We start from the raw sequence: 15240 nt of genomic DNA, 5'->3' as shown, positions 1-15240 counted from the left end.
GTATTCTAAGCTCAGCCATGTTCAAAAGCCTCTGGATTTTTTTTCCGTCAGCCCCACCTCCTCTCCACTGGGAGTGACCTCAAGGTACTTTGCTGCTTGTTAGGGGTTTATCTGTGCTTGTAGCTTGTATTCAGCACTCCACATTTCTTAATTAAAACCACAGTTGGAGCTTGGCTGAGCTACACTCCCTTGCTCCTGGCAGGGGCTGCTTCTTTCTCCCACAGTGAAGTTTTGCAGCTCTGCCTGTCATGCCAGTGTAGAAGGGGGCGCCAGTTCTGCAGTTTTTACTTACAGCTTTTATGCTGCAATCTCAGCCATTCCACCTATTCAAGGCTGGTATACATTGTGTGAACAGTCATGGTTGTCCCCCAACAGTTGTTCCAGACTGTTTACTAGTTATTTCTGGTTATTTACTTGTTTGTCTAGAAGGCTAACTAAATTCCACACCTTTCTATGCTGCCACCTTGCTGGAACTTAATATTATTCTCTGGTATGTGATGAATCACTTTTCTCTTGCTGCTTTCAGGATTCTCTATTTATCCTTGGTATTTGACATCCTGATTAGTATGTGTCTTGTCAGAAGGTCTATTAGTATTTATTCTATTAGGAGTACATTTAACCATTTAACATCTTTGACTTGTATATTTATGTCTTTCATAAGACTTGGGAAATTTTCAGCCATTATTTCCTCAAATACTCTTTCTGTTCATTTTCCCTTCTTTTTTCCTTCTAGGACACCCATGACATGTACATTTGTGTGCTTCATGCTACCATTCAAGTCCCTTAGTCCCTGCTCAATTTTTTTTCCATTCATTTCTATATCCGTTTTTCTGTCTGTGAAACTTTGATTGTCCTCTCTTCTAGTTCACTGATTCTTTCTTCTGACTGTCTAATCTGTTGTTGTATGCCTCCACTGTACATTTACTCTTTTCTTTTGTGCCCCTCTTTCCCATAAGTTGTGTTATTTTTCTGTTCTTACCTTTAAATTCTTCTTTATGTTCACCTAGTGTTTCCTTAATATTTTTTTTAATTTATTTAGACTTATTTTCCTTCATCTCCCTGAATTGATTGAGGAGACTTTTTAAACATCTTTGTTTAGTTGTTTCAAATTCTGTGTCTCCTTTGAAATTTTAATTTGTTCCTTTGATGGGGCTGTATCTTCCTGTTTCTTAGTATGCCTTTAAATTTTTTGCTGATGTCTAGGCATCTGATTTTCTTGATGAATTTACTCTGAAGGTCATCTTCTCTCTCTTAACTAGGTTTTTATTGTTGATATGTTTTGTCTTAAGGCTTTTCTTTGAAACTTGGTTCAACTTATTCTAGACCTTTAGCATTGTCCATGTTTCACTGATCACATTTTTTTTTTTTTTTTTTTGGCTGTTCTTTATCTGATTCTTGCCCTAGGTATGTGGTACGATTTTAAAAATTATATTTTTGTGCAACTGTTTAAAACCCAGGGGAAAGCTTCCTTTCCTTTGTTCCTTCCCTGGGAATCTTGATCTGCTCTATTTGTTTTTGTTTTGCTTCTGTAATTTTTTTCTTACTTTCCTCCATTGTCTCTTGCTGTTTTTTCCTGGCCAAAGTCTGGGAGGAGGGTCACTCTGGCAAGGACTTTCCCAAGTCAGTATTTTCCAGCCAAAACAGAGCTAGGGTCCCATGAAGAGGGTGCAGAAAAGTTCTAAAGAGAATTGGGGACAGGGTCAGGAAAGATGCCAAAAAGTGTTTTTGACAGCTCCTGGAAGACTGCTTCTTTTAGTCTCTGCTGCTTTTGTGCCTTTGGGGGCAGGGTTGAAACAGTTGTGCCCTTCTCCCCATCTGGGGCAGGCTGAAAGATCAGCTAAGAGCCAGGGGCCAGTGATCTAAACTCACTGTTCAAAAGTGATGATGAGTACTCAGCATTGCCCCATCCTGTTCTAGCAGAAGAGGGCTTCCATGTCCTTCTCTGTCTGCAGGAGCCAGCTAGAATCCAGACCTCTCCTGTATATATATTGAGAATTGTGGATCAAACTCTGGTACTGTAGAACAAGCACTGCTATTATTGCCATAATATGAAAGTATAAGTCTAGTAATTCAATGAAAAATTGTCAGAGCAGAGGATGATTGGGTTAGCAGAATAATGCTGTGATTTTCCCACTAACATATTAGGAAACAGTTGGATGTTTCATATAACAAAGGTCAAATTAGAGGTTAAACTTGAGCTATCCTGCCAGAGTCCTCCCATGAGGGATGCCCACTGGGTGAGGGAACATCAACAGGAAGAGGCTGTGGACTGCATCATCAGGGGTGGGTGGGAGCTTAAGGGGATGTCTGAAGGAATGAAACGTATATCTCATATGTCAGAGAACTCTGCTGTGAAGATATCCCTTTCAGGTCTGAAGGACTCACACCTCTACCTTATTAGAAAGCCCTCATTTGGCATCAATCATGCTGAGGTCCCCAGAAGCCTAATAAGTCTACTAAGGATGTTTTCTTCATTCTCTTTCCCTTCTTGCATGGACTTAAGATATCAGAAAGACGTAGAAGAGGGATGAGGGGGACTTGAAGAAGAAGAGAAATATCTATATCCTTTCCTTTGGAAGAAGCCTGCTCAACACTGGGGGAAAAGAAAGTTTTGAGACTAAAGTTCTAAATTGAATTAAATTGAACTGGGCCATGTTTTATCATCCTTAAAAGGGACTGTATCAAGAATCTACCTGATATGTCAACATAATGCAGGAAAGAGATATTTGACGTAGCACGGCAGGAGACACAAGGGCTAGGAGACAGTGAAGTCAGGGCCTGGCTGTGGACAAGAAAAACAAGAGAAAGAGGGAGAGGGAAGGAGAGAAAGAGAAGGGGCCAAAAGTGTGACATTTTGGGGGCTGTTGGTATCTAAAATGACTGTTAGGAATTTCTGCTTCTCCTTCATAAAATTTTCCAAAAGTCGACATTATTGTTTTTAAAGTTGCTGTATCTAGTTGTGTATTTTTTCACAAAGCAGTGCTGAATCTGGTTACTTGCTGAGTGAGTGGAAGAATTTTCCCTCTTTTAAAGAGAGTTGAAGGAAGAAGGCAACATGGAAGACAATGAGATGGCTTAGGCTGCTCATCTTGCTTGCTGGTTGGGCTTATACCCTAAGGTTAGAATGATAAAGGTCTAGAACTGACAAACTCATTTCCTGGGAGAACTGGTGAGATTTCAGGTAAAGGATTACAGCCAGAGCCCAACAGCACTTCACAAGACACACTTCTCAGAAGCAGAAATGCTGAGAGCTTGATTGCCAAAGAGTGATAGGGGAGAAATTCATTCTCACCTCCGTTACCTGGACACAACTTTGTTTCATTCTGATCCACATGAACTGTTGCTTTAAGAATTCCTGAAACTGAGCCTCTGGCACAGAAATTGCCCTCTCCCAGTGGCACTGTCACAGTGGGGAGAAGAGGCTCCTTCTCTCCTCTGAGCAGGATAGATATTGAGGATGTGAATTGGAGCAGGAGAGGAAAAACTGGTGGACTGGAAGGTAAGAAGAGCTGTCTGGCTTCCCTGACATGTGTCACACCCTTTGGAAAATCCCAGAACTTACTTGGAGATATTTTGTGACCATTTGGGCTGTTGGTCATTTCTAGTTACTGTGATTTGGGTAAATATATTTATTATTATCTCTTGTACTCATGGGCTAAAGATATGAGCTGATATTTAGATTACATATTTAGAGCAGCTCATAGTTTGTAAAATTGTGCCTTTTTTAACCTCTAGATAGGCTGGCAATCCTAAGGAGTGTAGTTGAGACATTACTGCATTCACATCAAATTAAAGGAAATAAAAACTGTTAGATTCAGAAAAAGCATTTGACAAAATACAACATCCATCCATGATAAAAACTCTCAGCAAACAGGGAATAGAAGGGAACATCCTCAACCTGATAAAAGGCAACTACAAAAAAAAATCTTACAGCTAATATCACACTTAATGGTGAGAGACTGAATGTTTTTCTCCTAAGATCTGGAACAAGGCAGGGATATATCTATGGAAGAGAATATAGAGTCCAAAAATAGACCCAGAGTATATGATTAATTTATTTTAGACAAAGGTATAAAAGCAGTTGAATGGAGAAAGTATAGTCATTTAAACAAATGGTCCTGGAATAATTGGACATCCACAGATAGAAAAAGACTCATACCTCATACCACACATAAAAATAATTCAATATGGTTAGAAGGTCAAAATGTAAAACACAAAACTTCTAGAATAAAACACGAGAAAATTTTTGTAACTCTGAATTGGGCAAAAAAAATTTAGATATGAGAAAAAGGAATAATTTAAAAAGAAAACCTTGATAAATTTGACTTCATCAAAATAAAAAATCTCTTCCCTTCAAAAAGACATTGTAAAAAAAATGCAAAGAAAATTCACAGACTTGGAGAGAATATTTGCAAAACATATGCCTGATAGAGAGCTTATGTCCAGAGTATATAAAGAATGCTTAAAAATCAATAAAAAGTATAGAGACGACAACGTGATTTTTAAAAATGGGCAAAGGATGTGAATAGAATTTCAAAGTATATCAAGCAGATATATGAATGACAAATATGCATGAGAAAGGACACTCAAAATCATTAGTCATTTGGGAAAAGCAAATTAAAACCAAAATGAGATTTTACTACACACTGATTAGAAAAGCCAAAATAAAAAATAACTGAAAATACCAAGAACTATAAAGGATGCAGAGTAGCTACAACTCTCAATCATTGCTGGTGGGAATGCAAGATGGTACATCTGCTTTGGAAAACAGTTTGGCAGTTTCTTAACAAGTTAGGCATACGCTTAATGCTTGCCCCAGAAGTCCTGCTTCTGGGTATTTAGTGAAGAGAAATGAAATTTATGTTCACAGGAAAACCTGTAAGTAAATGTTTATAATGTCTTTATTCACAATTATCCCATATTGGAAAAAACCTAAATGTTATTTCAACTGTTGAATGGATAAACAAACTATAGTATATCTGTACAATGGAATACTCTCAGCAATACAAAAGAATGAACTACTGGTATATGAGACAACATGACTTAATCTCAAATGCATTATTCTATGTGATAGAAGCCAGACTTTAAAAGCTACATATTATCTAATTCCAGTTATAAGACATTCTGGAAAAGGAAAATTTTTAAGGACAGAAAACAGATCAGTGGTTGCAAAGGGCTGGTATTGTTGGAGGTGATGACCACATGGGAGCAAGAGGGAATGTTTTGGGGTGATGGAACTGTTCTATATTGTGATTGCGGTGGTGCTTATACGACTGTGTGCATTAGTCAAAGGTCATAAAATTGTGTATTTAAATGGGTAATTTTTACTATATGTAAATTATGCCTCAAGAAATCTGATTTAAAATATAGACAAAAAATAAAAGATAATATTTTTTAGGAATACATATAAATGCGATAAAAATATACAAAGAGAGAAGCAAAGAATAATGAATATGAGATTCAGGATCACAGCTCAGGCAGGGACATGGGATGAGAGAGAACTACATAGATACGTAATTATCAAAGTTCTTGTTTTCACTTGGGTGGTGGATTTTTGTGTTTGTTATTTAAATAATAGATACATGAGTACAGGGGGCTTTGCATGGACTGATGAAGACCACATTTTATGAACCTAGGATTATTGTTAAACCAAATCTGTGCACCTGAAATCCAATAATAAGACAGCTAAATGACACAAACTCCAAGAACAAATACTTCAGGTTTGGAACACAGGGTGTCATTTTCAGGCTTGCTCATCTCATCCTCCCCAAGAATGACTCACATGCTTTAAATATGTCATGTCATGTCATGTGATATTATGTCATATGTTGCAAAGGAGAAAGGTCAATCCTCATTTGCTTATTTGTTTACTCATTTGTTACTAATACACCTTGGTCACATGCTCACCCTGGGACTAAACTTTCCTGTTCCAGTGCGGACATGTATGCTACTATGAAACACATGAAATTTTCATTTGGGGCCAGCCAGATAATCTTACTTCACTGTGTTATCCCTGGTCCTCAGGATGTCAGGGCTACTAAGAAAATCTCACAGCACAGACCATTTGGAGTTGCCCTCATCTCTGGGAGGATGACTGGGCCTCGGGTCCAAGTTTCTTCTGCCATCCCAGGGTCACCGTGGACTCTGTTCTGATAGGGAAAGGATGGGCACGAGGTGGGGGAAGGAATGAGATTAAGGCACTCCATCTCAGGCAAACAAAGAATGGGAGCATGAGGATATGGAGAAATCTAATCTAAGGGACTTAGGAATTGAGGTGGGAAGAAACCAGCTACGAGCCCACTGTCAATTCATGAGGAATGGAGAACACTCCTGCTAACAGGTTCTGACATGTTTTCAAACAGACTGACTGTGGAAGATGGTGGTACCCAAAGCCTAGCTCCACAGCAACTCAAAATCATCTATCATTGGGATTAAAAAATGGCCTCTGAGAAAACAACACTATGTGGAAAAATAATTATTCACTTCTGCAGCCAGTCTTGAACAAAGTTAGTCTTGAATGCACTTAGCTGACACTCAGCCTGGGCTTCTCAAATGAAGGACTGAGGGAATGAATGACTTAAGTGAGAATAGAACCCACGACATAGGACTGGTGATGGCAATTAGGAAGGAGAGGGGCTTGAGATCAAATCTTGGTCTTGAGAAGAGCCGTGGAGCCATGTCACCAGTGAGGGTCACGAATCAGGGGCCAACATAGAACTGGCAGGATCCTAGACTTCCCTAAGAGCACCCTTTCACTCAGGTTGTCCCCCACCCCTGTCTGCCATGCTTTAGGCCTGGCAAAGCAGTGTTTTCCTACACTCCTGCTTCCTCTTCAGTCTGTTTGGCATGAAAAAAACGCCCTTTACACTCTTTATAGGAATATCGTCGGAGTGAGTTAATGGCTGCTCCCAGTGCAGCAGTTAGGCTGAAACTGAAAACACACCCAGAGGGGAAATTGGATCTTATTTGAAGACAGAAAGGACATGGAAGGCTGGCCCAGCTTTCCCACCACCAGAAACCCCATTTTTTACACTCCAAGATCATTCACGCTCCCTCATGTATCTTGAAGGAACATTTGGAATCACTGATTCAAGATAAGTAAATTGTAGATTGGAGTAAAAAAATGAAACTACAGGCTTTACTATTAATTTAATATTTAAAAATAGGTAGCCAGTCCTCCAGGCTTACAGAAAATCAGAAATATTTGCTGCAATGAGATTGTATTGAAATTCATTTAATGAAACTTAAATATGTGACTATTAACATCCCAATGGCAATCTAATTAAATTTTCAGTAAATAAAATATATTACATTTCATTATCATATTAGAGATAGAATTCAAGGAGAAATATATCCATATTTTACCACAAATAAATCCAATGGGAAAACAATATTCCATTTACATAAACCTTAGCCATTAAGAGGTAAATGCTATCAAATGAGGCCTACATACCACCTCCATTATCATCAACCTCATGGTTATCAACCATTTAAATCAAATCATTGTCATCATTCCTTTGTGCAACTCTTTCAAGCACATGAACTACTTCCTCTATCAACTCTTACCATCTTAGAATCAATAGCACACATCCCACAGTCAAATAGATGCAGACACAGTGTTCTTCTTTTTTAAAAAAATATCAGTTGTGAGTCTTGTCACCTCTACAACTGTCAATCCCTTCTCCTCTTTAACTCCTCTGGTCTCCATGCTACAACCTGGGGTCCATGAAGTTCTCTTAGAACTTTTCTATGTTAGACAGGAACTGGCCCCAAACCTCCATCTCTTTCCCTAAATGTCACGTTCCCACAGGCCAATGACTTTGTCCAGCCACCACCCCCAGAGGACATCTGGAGGCTGGCTTCACCCTCTGGAGACTTGCAGTACAATGGGAAATTAATCCTCATATCCTGGCTTGAGGTCTTTGTAAACATATCTCTTCAGGTCAAATGTATTTATTTGTCTGAGAATGTCCAATTAGGCTGTGAGCTACTCAAGGGAAGAAATGTGCCACATTCATCTGTATATTACCACTGTTGAATAAAATACAAAGGACGGAGCCTGTGTCAAGTAATGGAAGAGGAATGAGAGAATAAAGATGCAACAGCAGGTGAGGGCCTGCTTGAGTAGGAAATGATTTGGAAGTCACAGGGACATATGGATTTCACCTTATTAGACCTTTAGGCATGTGCCCAGGAAGATACAGGGGACAGGTATCTGTGAGTGTTCAGTGCAGTCACCCTCCCCCTGGGTTGTGAAAGCTCAAACATACTCAATATGTGCATCACAAACCTAGCACAGGATAAAAGGGCTCCTGACCCATGCTCCTCATTCACAGCCTCCTGAGGAACAACTTTCTCCTGCTTCCTCTTCATCTGGTAAGGTTCTAGAGCGGGGCAGAATCTCAGCTAGGAGTGTTCTGAGAAGATAGACTGAGGCCTAAAACTCAAACAGCAGAAGCAACCCATAATGGGCAGCAGTGGGGGGAGGTGATGGTGAGGAAGGAGCCTCTGTGGCACATGTCAGGGCTATGCCTGAAAAAGTCCTCAGACCTCAGGATCGTTTCCTTCTTGTTTTCAGCACATTTTCAGGGATGCACATGGATCCATCCGACATCCTTGAGGGTGATTCATACAAATGCGTGTGTTCCTTCCATGTTTTCATTTCTTTCTTACAGATCTTGGCTTAGAGAGCAGCTTGATTATACAGGGCAAGTGTTGAACAGAACCAACAAGGGAGGAGACATTGGACTGCAGGTTCTGAATTCACAAGTTGCTTTTGTCTTCTCCAGGGCTGCTCAACTCCTGCCGAGATGTCCTGCCAGCAGAACCAGCAGCAGTGCCAGCCCCCTCCCAAGTGCCCCTCACCCAAGTGCCCCCCAAATAGTCCAGCACAGTGTTTGCCTCCCGTCTCTTCTGGCTGTGGCCACAGCTCCGAGGGCAGCTGCTGCCTGAGCCACCACAGGCACCACAGATCCCACCGGTGCCATCGCCAGAGCTCTGAAAGCTGTGACAGTGGCAGTGGATAGTCCGGGGGCTCTGGCTGTGGCCACAGCTCTGGGGGCTGCTGCTGAGCTGGGAAGTGCTATAGAGAGAAGTCATTGTAAAGGAAACAAAGACCCAAAGCTCCAAGGATCACTCCCACCTGATGTCTCCTTCCCCAGATGCCCTATTCTAGCTTCCACAGGCTGAGCTGTGGGGTTGTTCCCTTGCAGGGTTCTGAGCACAGTCTCTTCCTGTCTGATATTCAGGACCTTCCTATTTCCCTCACCCCTGCACCTGATGATAAGTGTCAGTGCCTATGTCTGAAGCTGTGAGAAATAAAGCTTCTCCTCATTGACAAGTGTGATCACTTGTCATTTCACTTTTCCCCTTCCATGTGGCTGAACGTGTGTCCCCTCTGGTCTGGCCTGGCCCAACACTGCCCTCGAAAGGGTACAAAATTCTAGATCTGGATCAGAAAATATAGGTGTCTCTCAGGCCTTTTCATGTTGGCATTTATGTTGTCAGATGAGAAGTGGGAGGAAGTAATTTATTTACACTTTGACGTCCAAAGACACAGACTTTCTAAAATCTTTGTGATTAATTTAAATAATCAACAACAACACTAAAGAAGTTTGCTGTGAGACATATTCTTACAAGATCTGATCCCACTCGCCAACGCAACACAATTGCCTGAGGAAGGAACCATGGCTGCCATGTTTGGATTCATCCCTGTGTGCTACTTGTCAGTCAAAAGCTGGAATGTTCTTGAGTAGGATTCTAACATGGGACACAATATTGAGTCATGGTAAAAACAGACCTTAGGAATTGTTCATGGAGGACAGGCTTGCCTGCGAGGTCAGAGCTGCTGGCGTGTATGTGAGACCTTGATCAGCCTCCCATGAGGGAAAATGAACCCAGAGCCACGAAACCCACAGACCCACATGGACTGCCTCATGCGGGCCTGCTTGCAGAAACCAAGTACCACAGGGGGAGAGTGATTGGGATTCAGAGGCCACGTTCCTAACTACACAGCAGCTACCAGAGAAACAGAGCACAACCATTGTAGAATAAAAGCCCATCATCTGCCAAAACAATAGGATGAGGCTTGGTAGCTCAGAAGTGTCTAGCAAGTTCTCAGTGCACCGTGTCCAACAATTCCTGCCATCAGTGAGTTCACTCAGGAGGGAGAAGAAATGTAAGTTGAACTAACCAATAAACTTTGGGCCTGGACACCAAGACTATCAACAAAACCAGAAGTTATGTACCTGTGATGCTGCCCTTAATAGTGGAGCCCAACAGTTGAGAGCTCAATGGGTGGCGAGTGCCCCAATTCTCATCAGGAAACCACCCCAACCAAGCCCAGGACCTAACAATCAAGAATTCATTGATTTTGAAAAGTATTTGAGCAACTAATTTGTTCAGACACCGCTATAGGCTCTTGAAATAAAATAGAGAAAAAGAAAGATACAGAAACTTCACAGAATTAGTTCAGGAAAGTCACTAAGCAAGCAAAGAGCAAGAACAACAACTATAAACAGCAACAAAAAAAACAAAAACACCCTGGAGAGAGTGTGGGGAATCTGTTTCTGGGATTGCCATATTATATTTTCATAAAATGCACAGGTTCCAACAACAAAATTTCAGACATGCAAAGAAACAGGAAAGTATGACCATACGCAGGGAATGAAGTAGTTAATAGAAATGTCCCAGAAGAAACCCAGATACTGGACTTAGTCGGCAAAGATTCTACATTGGCTCTTTTAAATGTATTTAAAGAACTAAAAGAAATTATGTCCCAAGAACTAAAAGAAAGCATGAGAATGGTGTTTTACAAAATAGGCAATATCAATATGGAGATAGATATTAGGTAAAAGGACCAAATAGAAATTCTGGACTTGAAAAGTACAATAACTGAAATTTTAAAAGTTGCTAGAGGGGGCTTGAGATGACAAAAGGAAGAACCAGTGAATTAGAATATAAGTTAATTGAGATTATCCAATCTGAGAAAAAGAAAAATCAAACAAAATTAATGAAAGAGCCTCAGATACCTATGGGACACAAGTACATCAACATACACATAATGTGAGTCCCAGAAAGAGAGGATACAAATAAAGGGACAGAAAGAATATTTGATTAGAGAATTTTTGCAAAATTCCCAAATTTGATGAAAAATATCGATCAACAATTCCCAGAAGCTCAAAATAATCCAAATAGGATATAGGCAAATACATACACACTTAAACACCTCATAATCAAACTATCAAAAGACAGAGACAAAGAGAGAATCTCAAAAGCAACAAGAGAGAAGTGACTTACCATGTACACCAGAAGGCAGCAGGATGATACAGTCAAAAGTCCTGAAACAAAAGCACTGCCAACCAAGAATTCTGTATTTGACAAAACTATCCTTCAAATATGAAGTAAAAATTAAGACATTTACAGATAAATAAAACCTGAGAAATTGATTCCTAGAAAAACCACCCTACAAGGAATACTGAGTCCTTAAGCTGAAATCAAAGGGCATTTTATGAGTAACTACTTTGTACAGATGCAACTCTAGGTCCTTGGAATGAAATAGAGAACAAAAAAGATACAGAAACTATTCAGACAGAGGGAGTTTCCTTTCTAATAGATCTAGAAACAATGAAGGATATTTTATAATGATAAAGAGAAAATCCAGCAAGAAGATATAATAATTAAGCACATGTCTACAACTAACAATAGAGTTCCCAAATTGCATGGAGCAAAACCTGACAGAATTGAAGGAAGAAACAAACAATTCAATAATCATAGTTGAAGACTGTATTACTCCACTTACAACAATGGATAGAACAATCAGACAGATCAACAAGGGTATTTTATAGAAAGAGTTGAACAACATTGTAACCCAACAAAACCTAAGAGACATCTATAGAACATTGCAATCCCAATAGCAGAATACATTTTTCTCAAGTACACATGGAACATTATGCAGGGATAGACCATAGGTTTGGCAATAAAAGCAGTGTCAATAAATTTTAAAATACTGAAATCATTCAAATTATCTTCTTGATCACAGTGAAATGAAACCAGAGATCAAGAACAGAAGGAAAACTGGAAAATTCCTAAATATGTGGGAATTAAACAACACACTCTTAAACAACCAGTTAGTCAAAGATGAAATCATAAGGAAAATTAGACAATACTTTGAGATGAATGAAAAGGAAAACACAGCCTAACAAATGTGGGTGATACAGCAAAAGCAGTGCTCACAGAGAAATATGGAGCTGTAAATACCTAAATTAAAAAGAAGGAAAAATCCTATCTATAACTTATACTTCCATCTTCAGACCCTTTACAAAGAAGAGCAAACTAAACTTAAGTCAAGTAGAGGGAAGAAAAGAATAAAAATTAGACTGAAGAGAATGGAAAATCAACAGAGAAAATCTGAGATTTCTAAGGTACGTTCTTTGAAAAGATAAACAAAATTGACCAAACTTTAGTTGGAATGACCAAGAAACAAAGAGAGAAGACTCAAATTACTAAAATCAGGAATGAAAGAGGGAACATCACTACAGACATTTCAGAAAGAAAAGACTGTAAGGGAATTGTATGAACAATCATATACTGACAGGTTATACACTGAGAAGAAATGGACACATTTCTGGAAAGGCACAAACTACCAAAATTGATTCAAGAAGAAATAAAATATTTGATAGACCTATGGCAAGTAAAGAGATTGAATTAGTGATCAAAAACCTCCCCACCATGAAACACCCAAGCCCAGATGGCTTCACTGGTGAATTCTAATAATAATTTAAAGAAGAATTGACACCAGTCTTTCTCAAAATCTTCCAAAATGTATCAGAGGAGGGAACATTTCCCAACTCATTCTACAAGGTCAGTATTACTCTAATACCAAAACCAGACAAATCTAGCACAAATTAAAACTACAGACCAATATCCCTTATGAATATTAATGCAAAAACCCTCAACAAAATAAGAACAAACTTGATCTAGCAATATGTAAAAAAGATTATACATCCTGACCAAGTAGGATTTATTCCAGGAATGCAAGGTTGACTTAACATATGAAAAGTACAAAAAACAGGCAAACATCTTAATAGATACAGAAAATCTTTTGACAAAATCAAGACTCTTACATGATAAAAACACTTAACAAAATAGGAATGGAAAGCAACTTCCACAATCTCATTAAGGCCACCCACTAAAACCCACAGTTAGCATCATACTTAATCAATGATTTCTCCCTAAGTTCAAGAATAAGGGAACGATACCTCTACTAACTTCTACTATTCAACATTGTATTGGAATATCTAGCCAGAAAAATTAGGCAAGGATAAGAATACAATGTCATCCAGATTGGCAAGTATTCCAGTGTGCTAACACTGCCTTTTCGCAAAACACCAGAAATGGATTGGCTTTTATAAAGGGTTTTATTTAGTCACAAAGTTACAGTCTTAAGGCCAAAAATTGTCTAAGATAAAGCATCAACAATCGGGTACCTTCACTGGAGGATGGCCAATGGTGTCCGGAAAACCTCTGTTAGCTGGGAAGGCACATGGCTGGCATCTGCTCCAGAGTTCTGGTTTCGAAATGGCTTTCTCCCAGGTTATTCCTCTCTGGGCTGCAGCTCCTCAAAAATGTCACTCTTAGTTGATCTTGGGGTATTTGTCCTCTCTTAGCTTCTCCTGAGCAAAAGTCTGCTTTCAGAGGCCATCTCCAAAATGTCTCTGTAAGCTGAAGCTCCTGTCTCAGCTCCTCTGCATTCTTCAAAGGGTCCCTCTTGCCTGTAGCAAGCTTACCCCTTCTGTCTAAGCTTATATAGTGCTCTAGTAAACTAATCAAGGCCCACACTGAATGGGCAGGGCCACACCTCCATGGAAATTATCTAATCAGAGCTATCACCTACAGTTGAGTGGGTCGCATCTCCATGGGAACACTCAAAGAATTACAATCTAATCAACATTAATACATCTGCCCACACAAGATTGCATCAAAGATAATGGGGTTTGGGGGGACATAATACATTCAAACTGGCACAGCAAGTAAAACTATCTCTATTTGCAGATGATATGATTTCATATATAGAAAATGCTAATGAATCTACAAGAAATCTATTTAAATTAATAAATGAGCTCAGCAAGGTTGAATATTGATTCAAAATAATAAACAAAAGTCAAATGTATTTATAGACACTAGCAATAAACAATCCAAAAATGCAATTAAGGTAACAGTTCCATTTACAAAAGCATCAAATAAAATAAAAGAATTAATCATAAATTTAACAAAGGAAGCAAATGTCTTGTACAACAAAAACTAGAGAACATCATTGAAAGAAATCAAATACCAAATAAATAGAAAGATATCCCATCTTCATGGACTGGAAGACTTAATATTGTTAAGATGGTAATACTCCACAGTTCATCTACAGATTAAAGCACTCCCCTTCAAAATAGCAGCCTCCTATTTTGCAGAGACTGACAAGCTAACCAGGAACCCTAAAAAGCCAAAATAATCTGGGTAAAGAAGAACAAAGTGGAAAACTCACAGTTCTTAATTTCAAAACTTACTACAAAGCTACAGCAATGAAGACAATATGGGATTAACATAAGCATAGACAGATAGATCAATAGAAAAGAATTGAGAGTCCAGAATTAAACCTTTACATTTATAGTCAACTGAGTTTAAAAGAGTGCCAAAACCATTCAATGGAGAAGGAACCATCTTTTCAACAAATCGTGCTAGGTCAATGGGATATTCACATGCAAAAGAATGAAGTGGAATCCTGACTTAAACCATACACAAATATTAACTCAAAATGGCTCAAGGACCTAAATATAAGAGCTACAGCTATAAAACCCTTACAAGAAAATATAGCCACCAATCTTTGTGACCTTGGTTTTGGCAATGGTTTCTTAGTATTAAAGCACAAGCAACAAAAGAAAAAAATAAGATAAACTGGATTTTAGCAAATATTAAATCATCTGTGATTCAAAGACACTGTCAAGAAAGTGTAAACACAATCCATAAATTGGAACAAAATATTTTCAAATCATGTAACTGGTATCTAGAAAATGTAAAGAAATCATATAGCTCAACCAAAAATGACATCTCAGTTTAAAAATAGGCCAAGTATAAATACACATTTCTCCAAAGAAGATATACTAAAGACATATAACCATTTGAAAAGCATTTGAAAAGATGCTCAACATCATTAGTCATTTGGGAAACAAAAATCAGAACTACTGTGTGTTA

At 38.8% G+C, this 15240-nt stretch overlaps 1 protein-coding gene across 1 annotated transcript; it reads left to right on the top strand.

Moving 5' to 3' along the window:
• The first annotated feature begins 8810 nt into the window (after positions 1 to 8810).
• On the top strand, positions 8811 to 9026 carry LOC119517598 (late cornified envelope protein 3C-like). Its single transcript, XM_037814452.1, has one exon. The coding sequence runs from the start codon at positions 8811 to 8813 to the stop codon at positions 9024 to 9026; it is 216 nt and encodes a 71-aa protein (XP_037670380.1).
• The last annotated feature ends 6214 nt before the right edge of the window (positions 9027 to 15240 follow it).

The sequence above is a fragment of the Choloepus didactylus genome, chromosome 2 (assembly GCF_015220235.1).
Source record: "Choloepus didactylus isolate mChoDid1 chromosome 2, mChoDid1.pri, whole genome shotgun sequence".
NCBI classification, from domain to species: domain Eukaryota; kingdom Metazoa; phylum Chordata; class Mammalia; order Pilosa; family Megalonychidae; genus Choloepus; species Choloepus didactylus.
This window is presented reverse-complemented; position numbering and strand designations above follow the sequence as displayed.